This window comes from Dama dama, chromosome X (genome assembly GCF_033118175.1).
Source record: "Dama dama isolate Ldn47 chromosome X, ASM3311817v1, whole genome shotgun sequence".
Lineage (NCBI taxonomy): Eukaryota > Metazoa > Chordata > Mammalia > Artiodactyla > Cervidae > Dama > Dama dama.
In genome coordinates this window covers 55,823,753-55,839,776 of record NC_083714.1, presented here as the reverse complement: position 1 = coordinate 55,839,776, position 16,024 = coordinate 55,823,753, and the positions used below count along the sequence as shown (strand labels likewise).

General features: G+C 40.7%; 1 protein-coding gene across 1 annotated transcript in view; it reads left to right on the top strand.

Annotated features, from left to right (window-relative positions):
* The window catches only part of GABRA3 (gamma-aminobutyric acid type A receptor subunit alpha3), a 236,603-nt gene extending 225,481 nt beyond the window's left edge, over positions 1-11,122 (top strand). Inside the window, exon 10 of the mRNA XM_061136473.1 lies at positions 10,787-11,122. Coding sequence (XP_060992456.1) covers positions 10,787-11,122 — 336 coding nt within the window. The remainder of the gene's footprint in view (positions 1-10,786) is intronic.
* The last annotated feature ends 4,902 nt before the right edge of the window (positions 11,123-16,024 follow it).

The window sequence follows — 16,024 nt, the reverse complement described above, 5'->3', positions numbered from 1 at the left end:
ATCTGTATAAATTCTTATAAATAACCCACAAGAAAGTCCTCTATGTATGGTGTAATGTGTGCATGCTTGTGTGCATATGTGTAATATTGTACCCTTTAATGTTTCCAGTCTCTACCTCCTCACTACTATGTGGTAATCAAACAGTATTCCAGGATGTTTTCACTACCAGCCTGAGAACCATTTGTTTCAAAACAGAGGTCATTTGTTTTTCACTCAGGTCCTGCAATCCATGTTTTAGGACTCTGTTCTTGGCCTGAAATCTAGAACATTAGGCATCTTCAATGTCTTCTTCACCCTGATCCAATTTTTACTGTGTTTGGGAGCCCTTACGTTTTGGGGTAAGGGTTAAAAATGCTTCCAATTTTCATCAAAGATGGAGTTTGGGTTTCATATGTCATTTTCCTTATTTTGGTTGGTTCCAGAGAAGAAAAGGAAGCAAAGATGTCCTTATTCTGACATATTAAACTGAAAGACCCTTATTAAACAGATGTTTTAAGAGCAGTTTGCACTAACTACTGACATATAGCCTGAGTTAACTAAGAAGAAATTGTGCCAAACTAACCTTAAGAAAATTCATGGAAACTTTATTAGACTGGTAGAAGAGGAAATATATAGACTTTATCAAGACATCTAACTTTTTAAAATTATGTCTTCATGAAGAAGAAATAGCAGTTGAAAAAATATTACAATTATGCTGCTGTAGTTGGTTGACCAATTAAAGTCAAATATAACCTGATTGATGGATAGACATCAACCTGAATGGATATTGCTGTAATAAGCCACAAGTCTTTATCTTTGACCCTCCGCAGATTCTTTACCATCTGAGCTACCAGGGAAGCCTTCTTAAATACTGTCATCTGTGACTTAAATAAAGATACTTAATATGGGAGATTCAAATTTGTAAGCTGGCATTAATGAAAAAAAGTATCTTCTGAAGTAGAGTCCAAGAGAATTTCTGAAATTTGAAAGAATAGGCTGAAACCAAAAGGTTAACATTTCTAAATACAACAAATTTTTACACATATGTTCCCAAAAAAGTTCAGGGATAAAAAAGCTTAACAAAGATTGCATGTTATAAATAAGATGCTATGATATAGGGAAAGAACACATTTAATGTAAGCCATCCATGTGGTGTAACTCTTGAAAAGCCAAATTTGATTTGAGTCTGAGTTAGGAGTTACCTAGAACAAATGAGATAGTAAACCCCTTTTTATTCTGTACAGGTTGTGCCATGTTTAAAATATGCTGTTCCAGTTTAGTTACTACAATAGAGAAAGGACAGATGCATTAAGGCAATGATGATTGCTAATTTCAGATATCTGAAAGGCAGTCATAAATATCTTTTGAAATATGTGGTAGATTTGTTTTTTGTGATTGGGAAGAGATGCAATGGTGGCTTGAAGGTAGAAAGAGCACTTGAACAGTGTGGCTGTAGATGTCAAAAATGATAACCGTTTCTCCAATTTCAAGGAGTGCTGAAAATGAAAACAAAAAAAGGACAAAAAGAATCATCTAAAAGTCTTCTACAAAGATGGTGATCTTACTATTCCTCCTTAGTTCTGTCAATTGATTTAAGTTATTGAAAAGATATTGATGAGATTTGAAAAAAAAAACTATGAAATGTATAAAAATGGATTTCTAATATGAGGGTACTATGTTTTGTGCATGCTGCTACAATATGAAGGAACTAACAGAACCACTGACCCACAGAAAAAAATGAAGTGCATTAAAAGTAAAAACAGTGAAATTTAACTATAACTTATTTTGCTTCCTTTAGAGAGACATATTAAACCTTATTTGCCTCATAAAACTAGAATAGGTGAGCACAAAACTGTTTAAAACTAATATAAATGATTCAGAAGTCTATTTCTGATCTGTATTATGGTCAAGGATTAAACAGAATATGAGGGGAAATATGAAGGAAAGGAAAAGAAGGGATAGGTAGGAACAAATACCTCATTTTCAAATGAAGACAAATGACTACCTTATAATAGCACTCTGCAACATAGATGAACTGTGGGCTTCTGAGGAATAGCTACACGTTTTATCACTACTTCCTTTAAAAATCCCACTAAAATGAGGGTAAAGAAATAAAACAGGTATAAACCCACAAGTACCAGGAGAACTAGAGACGGGCTTTCAGTCAGACAAGAGATTGTAATGCACTTTTTAAGAAAAATGAATGTGGAAAGACAGAATAAGAACTGATTTATCAAGTTGGAGAGAGATATAACCCTGGAGAAATTCAGCATTCAAGATGCTTTGTACAACAGACAATAAATCATGGGGGTGCAATAAAGGGGACTGGATAAATGCCTGTGTGCAGAGTAGTCAAGACCCCAGAGCCTGCCAGCATATAAAATGTCAACAGCCAGATGTAGAGTTTCCTAAAGACCAGCAGAAGTTTCTCTTCTAAAGAAGCTGAATGTCTCCATAGAAAAGACCTTAGTACAGTGACACTATGGAGTATCCCATTAAATGACCTCCCTCCAGACAATCTTCAGTCATAGTTTACCAGTCAACAAGCCCAGCTCAGGCACACTAAACATACAGACATCTTTTATGTTGCCAAATAATGCTATGATACGAAGGATTATCAAAGTGAAATTTATAATAGAGAAAAGTAAAGATTGAAAAAAAAAAACTCATCTTGGCAGGAACAGAAATAATTTAGGGAATTAAAGAGAACCTAAGAAAAGCAAAGTAAATCTTATCTTATATTTGTAAATATATCATATACATAAAATAAGGAGGATGCTAATATAAAAGGAAATCAGAGAATAAAGAAGAGCTTCTGAAATGAAAAATAACCGCCAAGTGGTAATGAAGCTGATCTGATAAGGAAGGGCAACAACCTCCATGAACACAGAAGACAAGCCACAAAAGGGGTTCCAAGAGGCTGCTTTGGGGACAAAGACCCCAATGAAGGCAGTGTTCTGCAGACAACTCAGAGGCCAGGCCTTCCTGGGGAAATGTCTCCAGTGTTTCACAGTGTAATGAGAAATAGAAGTTTCCACAGATGCTGCATTTCTCTGTGTCCCAGCTGTGGGGTTGGTGGCCTGAGCTAGGAGAGGGGGGAAAAAAGCAGTTTTCGCTCACTTTCAGTTCCCTGCCCAAGGTGCTGACCCAATTCCCTGCCACAAGAGGGTCAGTCTGAATATACAAACCCTATTTGGTTGTGTGATCCTCTCAATAATTTGTGAAAAAAAGTGAAAGTGTTAGTCACTCAGTCGTGTCTGACTCTTTGCGACTCATGGACTGTAGCCCATCAGGCTCCTCTGTCCATGGGATTTCCCAGGCAAGGATGCTGAAGTGGATTACCATTTCCTTCTCCAGGGGACCTTCCCAAGCCAGGGATCAAGCCTGGGTCTCCTGCATTGCAGGCAGATTCTTTACCATCTGAAACACCAGGGAAACCCCAATAATCAGCTCTATCTAGCTTGTTTCATAACTTTCATGGCTTTGCTTGATCTATTAGCACTCTTTCTCAAGTCATTACAGCATTTCTGCCAGGCAGTATTTATGCATTTGTTAACGAAAATCAAGATGTGACTAAAGATCAGAAGCTCAGTAGCAACCTGTGTTGTAGCAGTGATGTCAGTCCATTGATTGTCTTTGGAGAGTTAATGTTGAAAACAAAATTCTTATTGATCAGACAAAGATGATCTGCTGAAGACACATGCACTTTTGTAGAGTTTAACATCTTGTGTTTTTCTGAAAAAATACACATATATACATATGTTGCTTTATTTGAAACAAAATATGATGCATTTGAAAAAATAACTGCCAGAATAAAAGTTTCAATAGAGATGGGAAAATAAACTGAAAAATATCTCTCTACAAGTAAGGTAAAAAGGAAATAATTGATGAATGAAAAGAAAAGGTTAAGGGACTTAGGGATGAATCCAGGAAATTCATCCAACTCAGAACCTGCAGAATGAGTGAACAGAGAAATGGGAACAAAGGAAATTATCAAAGAACTAATATAAGACACGTTTACAAAAGGAAAGATATAAGCCTCCAGATTGAAAGTGTCCTCATAGGTCCACATAAAGTCACATCATCTTGAAATTTTAGAAAACCAGGGATAAATGGTAGACTAAAGAGATTCTAGAAAGACAGTAAGTGTTATTTACAAAGAAATGATTAGCAGAATGGCATCAGACGTCTCAGCTACATTGGATGCTGGAAGACAGTGGAGCTGTAAATCTAAATCTGAAGGACCAATGATTTTCAACCTTGAATCCTATGCCTAGCCAAAGTATCACTTACATGGAAAGGTAGTTATTTTCAGATGTGCTAGAACTGAGAAGTGTCACTTCCCATGGATTCCACCTTAGGAAAATACAGGAGAATATGTTCTATTAAAACGAGAGTAGAATGAAAAAGAGAAAGACACTGGATCCAGAGAAGAGGGTATCCTACAGAGGAGATAGATGAACGGAATTCCTAAGTGAAAGCTATGCAGCAAGCAAACCTGGAGAAGAACCCAGTGCAGTTTGTAGCAAGAGGCTAGAGGTATTTATCCAGTCCTTTATAATGATGTTACCATTGATTATTGATTGCACTAAAAAGATTGCTATAATTGTATGGAAGATGGAGGAAGGGTTGCATAAGTGAGGTTAATCATTATCATGAAAATATGAATGGTTATGTGTAAAACTGATAGCAGTATAAGCATATTACTTAGAAATATATAAATATTAGAAAATTTAGAAAATTAAAATAAAGATAGAAAGTTAAAAATAATTATGTTGTAGGACAAGGTTGGGGTACAGGCATTTTAAGTTTTTACATTTATTTCTTTTTAACTATGTGCATTATTACCTAGATTATATTTTTTGAAAATTAAAAGTAAAAGCAAATTAAAATAAAGAAATAAAACTCTGTATTTAAAAAGAAGACAATTATTATTCTTAGAAGTTCTTTTAAAATATTCATAAATTCTTACCTAAATTTTAGAAACACAGTAATTCTTATGCTTTTTTCTTATTTTCAGACAAGAAATTTGAATGCTCTAGAATAATGTTTTATTTTACATTAGAAAATACTCAACTTCCATCCATAATTTGGAAAAGTTTAGTTTTTTATCATTAATGGCTTTTTAAAATTTGTGGCATTCCTATAAAAACAGCCACAAATAAAGTCACCACTTGGTATGGTCTCTCTGGGGTGAATGATATTCACTCTGGGTTAATTTGTATTCATAAAGTGGTAGCTTTCCCACCCTTTTCTACAGTAGGTATAAATGCCCTGACAACAAACATATTCTATCACTGGTGAGTTGATTGAAACAGAAACAAACAGGGGTATCAACCAAGATGGCAGAGTAGAAAGACTCAGTGCTCACCTCCTCTCAAAAGCACACCAAAATCACAACTGTCTGCAGAACAACCATCCATGGAAAAGATCAAAATTTACCAGAAAAGATCTTCTACAACTAAAGATGTGAAGAAGGAACCAAACAAGACAGGTGGAGTTGTGATATAGGCAGGTCTCATACCCTGGGTGGGCAATCCATAAACGAGAGAAATATTACCATTGCAGAGGTTCTCCCCTAGGAGTGAGGGGTCTGAGCCCCAAAGTGGGCTCCATAACCTGTGGGTCATATGCCAGGAAAATGAACCCCCAGAGCATTTGGCTTTGAAGACCAGTAATGCATACAATTGAGAGTCCCAGAGAGCTGGGGGGAAATAAAGACTTCACTCACATGCTCTGGGATCCAGGGCAAAAGCAGTAATAGGAGCCTGGGTCAGACTCAGCTGCTGATCTTGGAGAATCTCCTGGAGAAGCTGGGGGCAACTACAGCCTCCCCTGGGGACATAGACACTGGTGGCAGCTATTCTGGAGAACTCATTCTACCATGTGGACACTGGTGCTGGCAAACGCCATTTTGGAATCCTCCCTCTAGCTTATTAACCTCAGGACCCAGCCCTGCCCTGGCCCAACAGTCTATAGGTGCCAGCTCTAGCACACCTCTTGCCAAGCAAATAACTGGGCATGGACACAGGTCTACCCACCAACAAATAAACACAATTAATAAGCCATAGATAATATTTGAGTCTTATCCACTCTTTCCTTTCTTATCCACTGGCCCCAGGTCCATCCCCACATATGATCTGGATATCCCCCACCCTCTCAGTAAACTGGTGCAAGTGATTACTTCTCTTGCACCTGCATTTTCTCCCCATTCTATTGGCTTACTGACCTCTTCCTAATCCAGCATGCTCCCTTCCTCTTTTGAATTCACTTGACTCAGCATTTGTGCCTTTCTATGTTTTTCTCGTGTTCTCCCTTATATTTTAGTTCTCTCTAAAATTTATCATCTTAACTGTTTTTAATAAGTATGTTCGCAGTATTGTACAACCAACTTTCAGAACTTTTTCATCCTGCAAAACTGAAACTCTATCCCCATGAAACCAGAAATTCCAATCCTCCCCTCCTCTCCCCCCCGGCAACCTCCATTCTACTCTCTGTCTCTAGCAATCTGACTTCTCTAAGTACTTAATACAACTGGAATCATAACATCCTCAAGGTTCATTCATGCTATAGCATGCATCAGAATTTCCTTTCTTTTTAAGGCTGAATAAATCCCATTGTATGGATGGACCACATTTTCTTCATCCATTCTTCTCTCTATGCATACTTGGGTTGCTTTCATCTTTTGGCTAGTGAGAATTATGCTGCTATGAACATGGGTGTACTCATATCTTTTTAAGACCTTGCTTTCAGTTGAGGGGGGCAATATACTCCAAAGTAGAATTGCTGGGTCATATTTTAATTTTTTGAGGATCTGATGTACCATTTTTCATAGTGGCTGCACCATTTTACATTCCCAACAGTACATAAGGGGTCAAATTTCTCCATATCCTTGTCTACACTTGTTATTTCCTTTTTTATAGTTACTGTTATTGTTCTTATTTTTGATAGTAGGCACCCTAATGGGTATGAGGTGGTATCTCATTTTGACTTGCATTTCCATTATGATCAGTGATATTAAGCATCTTTTCATATCCTTATTGGCCATTTCTATATCTTCTTTTGAAAAATGTCTATTTTAAAACCCATTTTAAAATGGGTTGTTTGGGTGTAAAAATTGGGTCTTTGTCTGATTTGTCTTTGAATCCAACATAGCATACACTCCATTATTTACCCACTTCTGAAAACTGGGGTTCAGGAAAGTTGGATGGATGTTAGGTTAACAGTCATAGGACTTTATCTGCATATACTCTGAGGTCCTGGGGGTCTCAAGTACATTCAGGGCTTCAACTAACCCTCTAATTAGCACTTCTGAAAACAATTATCATGAACGTCATCTGAGAAAAACTCTAAAGTTGGACATGCATTAGTCCATGAAAGTTTTCACTACCTCATCCCCAGTCCACATGAAGTAGCTTTCTAGAAGGAAAAGTGTCCTGCTCTGAGGTCAAAATGCTTGGAGGAGTTTGGAAGAGTGAGTTTCAGTTTGGTGGTATGGGAATTACTACAGGATGAACTATAGAGATATTCTATATATCTCTGTCTGTATAGGAGAAGTCATACTAGATAGGAGAGGTCATACTTCTCAAGAGTTGGAGAAAACTCTTGAAAGTCCCTTGGACTGCAAGGAGATCCAGCCAGTCAATCCTAAAGGATATCAGTCCTGAATATTCATGGGAAGGACTGATGCTGAAGCTGAAGCTCCAATACTTTGGCCACCTGATTCGAAGAACTGACTCATTGGAAAAGACCCTGGAGCTGGGAAAGATTGAATGCAGGAGGAGAAGGGGATGACATAGGAACAGGTCATTGGATGGCATCACCGACTCGATGGACATGAGTTTCAGCAAGCTCCAGGATTTGGTGATGGACAGGGAAGCCTGGCATGCTGCAGTCCATGGGGTTGCAGAGAGTAGGACACGACTGAGCGACTGAACTGAACTGATAGGAGAGGTCAAGACTCAGCAGGAATAAATTAGAAATCACATGAAGAATCTTCAGTTGGGGGGTCAGGTTTCATTCTGTAAACATCTATAATGCAGCTAAGAGCCCAGCATTGACTCGGGAGGTAGGCACAGAATCATAGCTTGGTCAGAGTTAAGTGACTCTAGTTTGTGTCTATCAAATTCCAGGGTATAGAGAAGTATTAGAAAACTAGATGCAGAAATGTGAATTATTAACCATTAATCTCTGCTTCCTGTTTCTGTCTTCTCAGCACTACAACTTTTGCTTTGATTTCCCTTCTTTGACAATTTAGGTAAAAATTATAGTGGCTGATTAAAAAGTTCCATGATGGAAAGGGCGAGGGAAATTAAAAGGTAATTTTCTTTTATTACTTAAAAAATCTGTGATTAAATCAACTGCTGCTTCTCTACGTATAGAACACAAAGTGCCTACAGAGCTAAAGAAAGTGTTTGCTGTTCAGAATGATTATTTCAAAGACTTGGTCATAACCAGCTTATAAGATGACTAAATGAAATAATATATGTGAGTGTGAAAGCTTCTAGCAAAGTCAGGGTAGTGGGTTTTTTTCTTTCTTTTCTTTTCTTTTTTTATTTTTTGTCTAACCATGAAAAAATAGAGATTAGTAAGCAAATGAATAAGTAAACAAGTTGAATAGGCAAACAAGTGAAGTGCTTCTTTATTTAATAGCAGAGGCATTTAGCAGCAGGCCTCTATTCACACAATGAATTTGCTAATTCTAAGTGAGTCCCATGTAGTATTTAAAGCATTTAAAAGGTTGTTAGACTCCCTTAGAGTTCTGTCCCCCTTCCACTTGTAGCAATGTAACTATAATCCTCAAAGAGAAAGAACGGTTTTGCTTTTTAAGTGTCCTGTTAGTCAGACTGTTCATTTACTTAAACCAGCACCCACTTCTTGGTCCCTCTTACCCTCCCTGATGAAAACCCTGAAGCCAGCACAGACAGGCCTTTATCATGCACACGCTCATCTACCTACCGCAGACTCCTTGTCATTCCTCAAATTAGCAGTGCCCTTGACCTGTGCATTGCCTTGGCTACATCTTCATCTGGTGAGCTCCTGCTCATCTTTCATGACCCAGCTCACCATTCTCATTGCCTTCTCTGAGCCACCTTTTCCAGCACCTGAAGGTACTTTGCCCCTCCCTCTACTGAATTCCCATCACCCTTTGGTCATATCTCTTAGAACTCCAATCACATTATATGGCAATGGTGTGTTCACAGGGCTCTCCCCACTGCCCGCCCCCACCACTGGACTGCAAACTCCTACAAAACAAGGAGTGAAACAGACAACTTTTAACCTTCCCACCTATCCTGAAACATCTAGAGTAGTTCTTGGCCCAGTAGATATTCAGTGGCTGTTGGGCCAAAGTTATTATTAGGACCAGGAAGATCAATAGCAGTGTGGTCTAAAGAAAAATAGGTCAGAAAATGGGGAGGGGGGGGACTCGGAAGTAAAGAAGAAAGGAAACAGACTAGGAGAAAGGGAGTCAGTAGGAGAGGGCGGGAGTAGAGAAATCCAGGAAGGAAACACGTGCAAAGAAGTAAAACAGATGCTGGGAAGCAAAGTCACGTTGAGAAAGAAAAATTCGAGGTATGTGAAATCAGGGCAACACGTTGGTCGTCACTTTCCATCAAATACTCTTGGGCATTTTCAAAGCTCATCTGTCCCCACTTTTCCCTAGAAACAAAGAGGGCTGAAAGGAAGAAAAGGCCAGAGTGGGAAGTGAGGCAGCAAATACTATGAGCTCAGCACTCAGACTATGCCCTCAGCCACTGCCTTTGGCCTCTCCTGTTACTCAGCCTCTCTCTTCTGACCCAGGCCTGAGCTTTGTCACCTTTTCTCTTTTCTACGTGGAAGGCCCATGTATATACAAGTCATATATGTGAGAACAAATGGGCACATGTGTGTATGCTTATTTATCATTGAGTTTTTTTTTTTTTTTTTTTTTTTTATAATCTGGAAAAACAAAGATCAGAGTCATAGCAAGCCCCTAGGATCCCTGCTTGTCCTGTCAGAGGGAAGCATTTGTAAAGTTCCCTAGAGAGGCTGTCGCAAAGAGTCAGACACAACTGAGCAACTGAAATGAACTGAACTGGAGAGGCTGTGGCTCCTGCCTGCATGAAGGGTTATAATGATGCATGTAAACATGCTGTAGAATGTATGTCTTTAAGACAAAATGACTTTCAGACTCACCAAGCTCTCTTCCTCACAGGAGATGTGCCACTTGATGGTTGAAGCCTTTTGGAGTTATGTCTCGGGTAACCAAACAGTGTCTCATACCTATAGAAGAGTACAGTGCAGCCCTGGTTAAAAGTCGGGAGCCCAGATGGCCAGTGTGGGCTCGGCCACTCAGTCTGAAGCTGAGTTTTCTCATCTGTCAAATGGGAGTACTCTCACACACTTACATTGTATGGTTACTGTGAGGATCAAGTCACATTTTGCATAGGATCCTACACATGACCAAGATTTCAGAGTTTTCCAGTTGTTTCTACCACCATTCTTTCATCTGATCCTCTCAACAACCCTGCCAAATATTTTGATCCTCATTTTACAGATGAAGAAACTAAAGCTCTAAGGGGAGAAGTCACTTGGCCAAAGGCACAATAGCTAGTAAACCAGGATGATACAGATTTTGTTTTCGAAGTCATCTTCAATTTATTCCTTTGTACAAAGCTGGCTACTCAGTGCTATTGGCTTCATGGCCCCTCTTTCCTAACTTCCCTCATGTCTCCTCCTCCCCACAGCCTTTGAAGGTGTTCTATATAGTGAATTAATTAGCTTTCCTTTTGTCCCCCCATTCTCCCCTACTTTTTCTGGCCCTTAGAAGAAAACACCAGCAGTCCCGACCAAGAAAACCAGCACCACCTTCAACATCGTGGGAACCACCTATCCCATCAACCTGGCCAAGGACACTGAGTTCTCTGCCATCTCCAAGGGCGCTGCTCCGAGCACCTCCTCCACCCCGACAATCATTGCTTCGCCCAAGACCACCTATGTGCAGGATATCCCGACTGAGACCAAGACCTACAACAGTGTCAGCAAGGTTGACAAGATTTCCCGCATCATCTTCCCTGTGCTCTTTGCCATTTTCAATCTGGTCTATTGGGCTACATATGTCAACCGGGAGTCAGCTATCAAGGGCATGATCCGCAAACAGTAGGTAGTGGTGGCGCTGCAACCAGAGCACTATATACCCTAGGAAGCATCCAGGCACCCAAACCCCAGGGCTCCCCTTCATGTGTTTCAGGATTCTTCTTTTGTAACCCTCTTACCACGCCATGACTCTCAGTTAATATTTAGGAATCTCAATGAAGAAACAATAACAGAAAAAAATTACCTGTCCCTCTAACATTGCTGAGTATGTCCTCATTGGAGCCAAACACTGCCATTTGTCCAGTTGCTTATCTTAATCTGCCAGTCTCCCTCAGCTGAGGGCACAGCATGTATTTTGCTGCACTGTGCCCACTACAGAAGCAACAGGAGACTCTAAAGCCTGCAGTGAGAGCCTTGGCTATTGGAAAGGTCCAGAATAAGGTAGATTGTTGACTTGTCCAGATCAGATGATTCTGACTCACTAGGGGGCTAGCCTGGGTCCCCAGTGGTCCTGCCTGCCACCTCTCCTGCCCACAACAGGGCCCACTAGGCATAAGTACTGATAACAAAGGCAGGAGCCAGTGCTAACCTCTGAAGATGGCCCCAAACCCCTTTATTGGCTTGGAGGTTAGTGTGGACAATTGAGGCTTTATCGCTGTCTACCATGTATTGCCAAAATAGATAGAACCAGTTAGGTCAGCCTGGCACCAAGATGACAAATACCTGCCAGGTCTAGACCCTCAGGAAAATAGTACCTTCTTTGGTACATCTCATCCAGAAAGCCCTTTTCTCTTAAGCTCTTAAGTGTTGTAGCCAGCTGAACATGGCTTATCTTGGACTCATTACTGCCTACAAACTCTTTAGGAAAAGGATCAAGTATTTGTTTTAATTTATACTAAGAAGGGACACATGCAACAAAATGAGATCAAATGCCTAAATTTTCAAAAAGATTAGAAAGATATGAAAGTCACCTCTTGGCCAAGGCAACTCGTCAAATACTGGATGGAATGAGAGATTTGGGCTGGGTGGTAGTTGAGGCTTGAAGACTGGCTTGAAAAAGAGGGCTACTGGCAGGTGAAACTCAAGTTCTTCTTTCCATACCCTCCACACTCCAGACCCTAGCCCAAGAACTTTGCTCCTACTTGTCAGGGACCTCTGGTCCTCTCTTGATGTCGATATTAAGAGGGATGAATTAGAGTCTAGTTTACTTTAACCCTATTACCAGTTTGATAATATATTATTTAAAGGATTCGATCTCATTTGTTCTTAGTGTGAATAAAAGGGACAGTTATAATTGTAAATTTTTTATAAAGTAGACAAACTCAGTTTCAGATGTTTGAATGACTCACCGAGGTTCCTTACAAGTGTCTGTAATAGAGAACTATCATGGACGCCTTTCCAAAGGCCAACATGAAGATAGGACTGAGAGTCCAGGTCCATCTAGACCTCAGAATCAGCACCATCTCAACAGGCATGCTGGGTCCTGAATGCAGTTTGGTTGGACACCAAAAATATTTTTAGAAAGTCACAATGTGTTATCCAAGGAAACCACTTCTCGTCGCCATGGTTCAAGAGAATGAGATGAAGATGGCAGCCCCAGCCACTAGTCCAAAGTATCCGGGAGCCCCTAAGTAATGCCACAGAGGGCACCAAAAGGAGATTCTCCCTGCCCACCCCCTGATCAGTGCTCCTAAGGGGTCTATCGTTAGCTGCTGGTTGCCTTTTCACCCATCTTTCCCCCATCTCCTGCTTCCTTGCCATTGCTGGGATAATGCATGCCAGTCCCATTATTCCTAAGACTGTGTCTGTAGGTAAATTCATGACTAGAAGAGTGTAGTGTCGTGGCTATGTGGGGATAGGGGGGTGGGGTGGGTGGGGCTGTTAATGATTGTTTTGTTCATGATTGTCTTAAGGAATTTAGAATGGAAGCCTGACCTTTACCTCTCTGTAGAAATTGTGTTTCCAAATGCTTTGGTGCAATGTTTAGTGGCTGTTTATTAAACTCTTTCTGAATTGTACTTAGGCTAAATAACTTTTTTTTGGACACTCTTTGACTAACACAAGCCAGAGTCTGTTTTGGGCTTTCACTCCTATTCTCGTGCCACCCTTAGTTAACACCATTGGAATATGCTGGAAAAAAGGTATCCCAAGAACAAGAGATCTGTTACAGCAATCCAAAATGGAACCCATGTGAAAAGATTGCTTTGATTGACTCAGGGGTCTCATTACCCAATATGACAGAGAAGGAAACACTTGTATTGATTCCTCTACTAAATTCACCCACTCCCAGGAAATAAGAGAAAGGTCTTTTCTTTGTAATTCAAAAGGCTTTCCCCCCCGCCTTTTCCATTGATTATTATTTTCCTTAGGCAATAGTTCTTTACAGGTAATAGTTACTAGGCAGAGGGAGAATAAGTGTCTAATTGGTTAGTCCATGTGTTGGGAAATAGATGATGACCTTTATCTGTTACAGAGTTAAGAAAAATCTGGGAAATAATCTTATGAGATGTGCCTGAGGAAATCACTGGGCTTCTAAGGGATGGGGAAAATCTCCTTGGGAGAGCATTTTGAATCATATAAAAGGTTTTCTTGGGTGAAACAAGACCAGAGACTTGAACAATTGGACCCTCAGTGCATATTCTAGCCATGTGGTCATCTGATTGATGTCGTCATACTACAGCAATTTCATAATCCTTGATCAATTCAATCATACCCCCAAAACAACCAGGCTCCCTAGCAAAGTTGCCCACTACCCATATTTAAGTGTTGTTTCCTCGAGAAACTTCTAAGACCAGTTTTCCTCTGAAAACTGTTCCCTGAGTTTTATGGGAAAGCTGAAGCTGTTCCCATCAGTAATTCTGTTGCTGAGGTCCCCTAGAGTTTGAAACCTTACCCCAAACTGGGACCAATATTGTGAACTTAAGAATCTTATGGTAATAAGAGCTTCAGAGACATACCCCTAGGAGTTCTAGAGGCTACTGCAAGAATGTCTAATAAAGTATAGCCACTTAATACATATTTTTGAATCATTGTTGTACAGTCTCTCATTCATGTCCAACTCTTTGCAACCGCATGGACTGCAGTACACCAGGCTTCCCTGTCCTCACTATCTCCCAGAGTTTGCTCAAACTCATGTCCATTGAGTCAGTGATGCCATCCAACCATTTCATCCTCTGTTACCCCCTTCTCCTCCTGCCCTCAATCTTCAGAGGAGCCTGGTGGGCTACAGTCCATGGGGTCACAAGATTTGGACATGACTGAGCAACTAAAACCTTATTTATGAATAAATAAATGCTAACTTAGATGAGAGGTATGTGGGGTGGCGGGGGGGAGGTTCTTCAAGGTGATGTTGGAAAAGAGACTAGCTAAACCATGATCAGTGGAGACTGATGGAAACAAACAAATGCAATATGCAACCCTCTAAAGCAGCATCCAAGTGTTAATAAATGTACACTGTCACTTAAAATAACATTTTCCCCCCTAGTGAATAATTGTTTGCTCCTATGGACTTTTTTTTTTTTCATTTATTTTTATTAGTTGGAGGCTAATTACTTCACAACATTACAGTGGGTTTTGTCATACATTGACATGGATCAGCCATGGAGTTACATGTATTCCCCATCCCGATCCCCCCTCCCACCTCCCTCTCCACCCGATTCCTCTGGGTCTTCCCAGTGCACCAGGCCTGAGCACTTGTCTCATGCATCCCACCTGGGCTGGTGATCTGTTTCACTATAGATAATATACATGCTGTTCTCTCGAAACATCCCACCCTCGCCTTCTCCCAGAGTCCAAAAGTCTGTTCTGTACATCTGTAGACTTTTAAATCTGAGGTGTTCACGTAATGACATTTTAGTTCCTCATGCTAAAGTATGGCAGGCAGGAGAGCAAGGCATGACTGGGCACCAGGATGCATCTGTGTTATGATACCCTTCAGAGGGCTTCTCACACTGAGCTTGAGAAGGAGGCTCTCTGGAAGCCCGACTCCTTCCTAGAGGTCTAGCAGGAGATGGAATCAATGAGAAGGGCAATGGAAGAGGAAGAAAGCATTGGGGAAAATTTTGTCAAAGGGGTCTAGAATTGGAGCAAGAATCTCTCTTCAGTCTCAATAGCATCTAATTACACAGGCTCCCTTTTCCCTGGAAACATCTTTCATGTGACCATCCACTGCACTGAGGCTAAAAGCACCTGCCCTTGTTGACCATGCAAGCTACTGTCTGGAACCTCCTGCCTTTTCCATCACAGAGCACCTGGGCCTTGTCTACCTTGCTTCTGCCTAAGCTCCAACAATTTGATGTTATAAGAAAAACATTGAGAAGAATGAACACCTGAATTTCAGTCAAGGCTCAATTCCATATCAGTTGCTACATGAAATCGCACAAGTCCCTCCCCTGAGCTGAGAGTTTCCCTATTAGTAAACTGGGGTTCTGATGAGAGCCAAGTCAACATAAGCTTACACTTTCTAGCAGCTTCCCTGGTGGTTCACTCTGCCCTGAGTGTTACCACATCCTGGGCGCACCCTTCCCCGACCCCCACCCAGCCCACCTGGGGAACAGAAACACCATCCTTTGATTGCCTATCATGTAACTCTAGATGGATTGGCAGCTTCAAAAGAATTCGATTAAATACCAAACAAAGAAGCTAAGAGGCTAAACGTTGGGTTGCAGGGGCCAAACTCTCAGGTCTATTAGTGACCTCCTTACCACTCCCACTGCTGCCCTCATCCTTGGGCTGAGCTTCTTGTGGTGGAGTCAGCCCTGTGTCATGATGCACAGTGCCATTAGTGGTCCAGCATTAGTCCCAGAATGGGAAAAGTTGGGTCCTACCTTGACAAAATTAAGCAGGTGCTCGTACCAGGCAGGGAGCCCCTAGGGGTGCCGAGAGTACAGATTGGGAACGTGAAACACCCCATCTTCATTTTTTTCCTTCAAAAGTTCAGCTTAGTGAAGAACAGAAACTCTTAGATGGG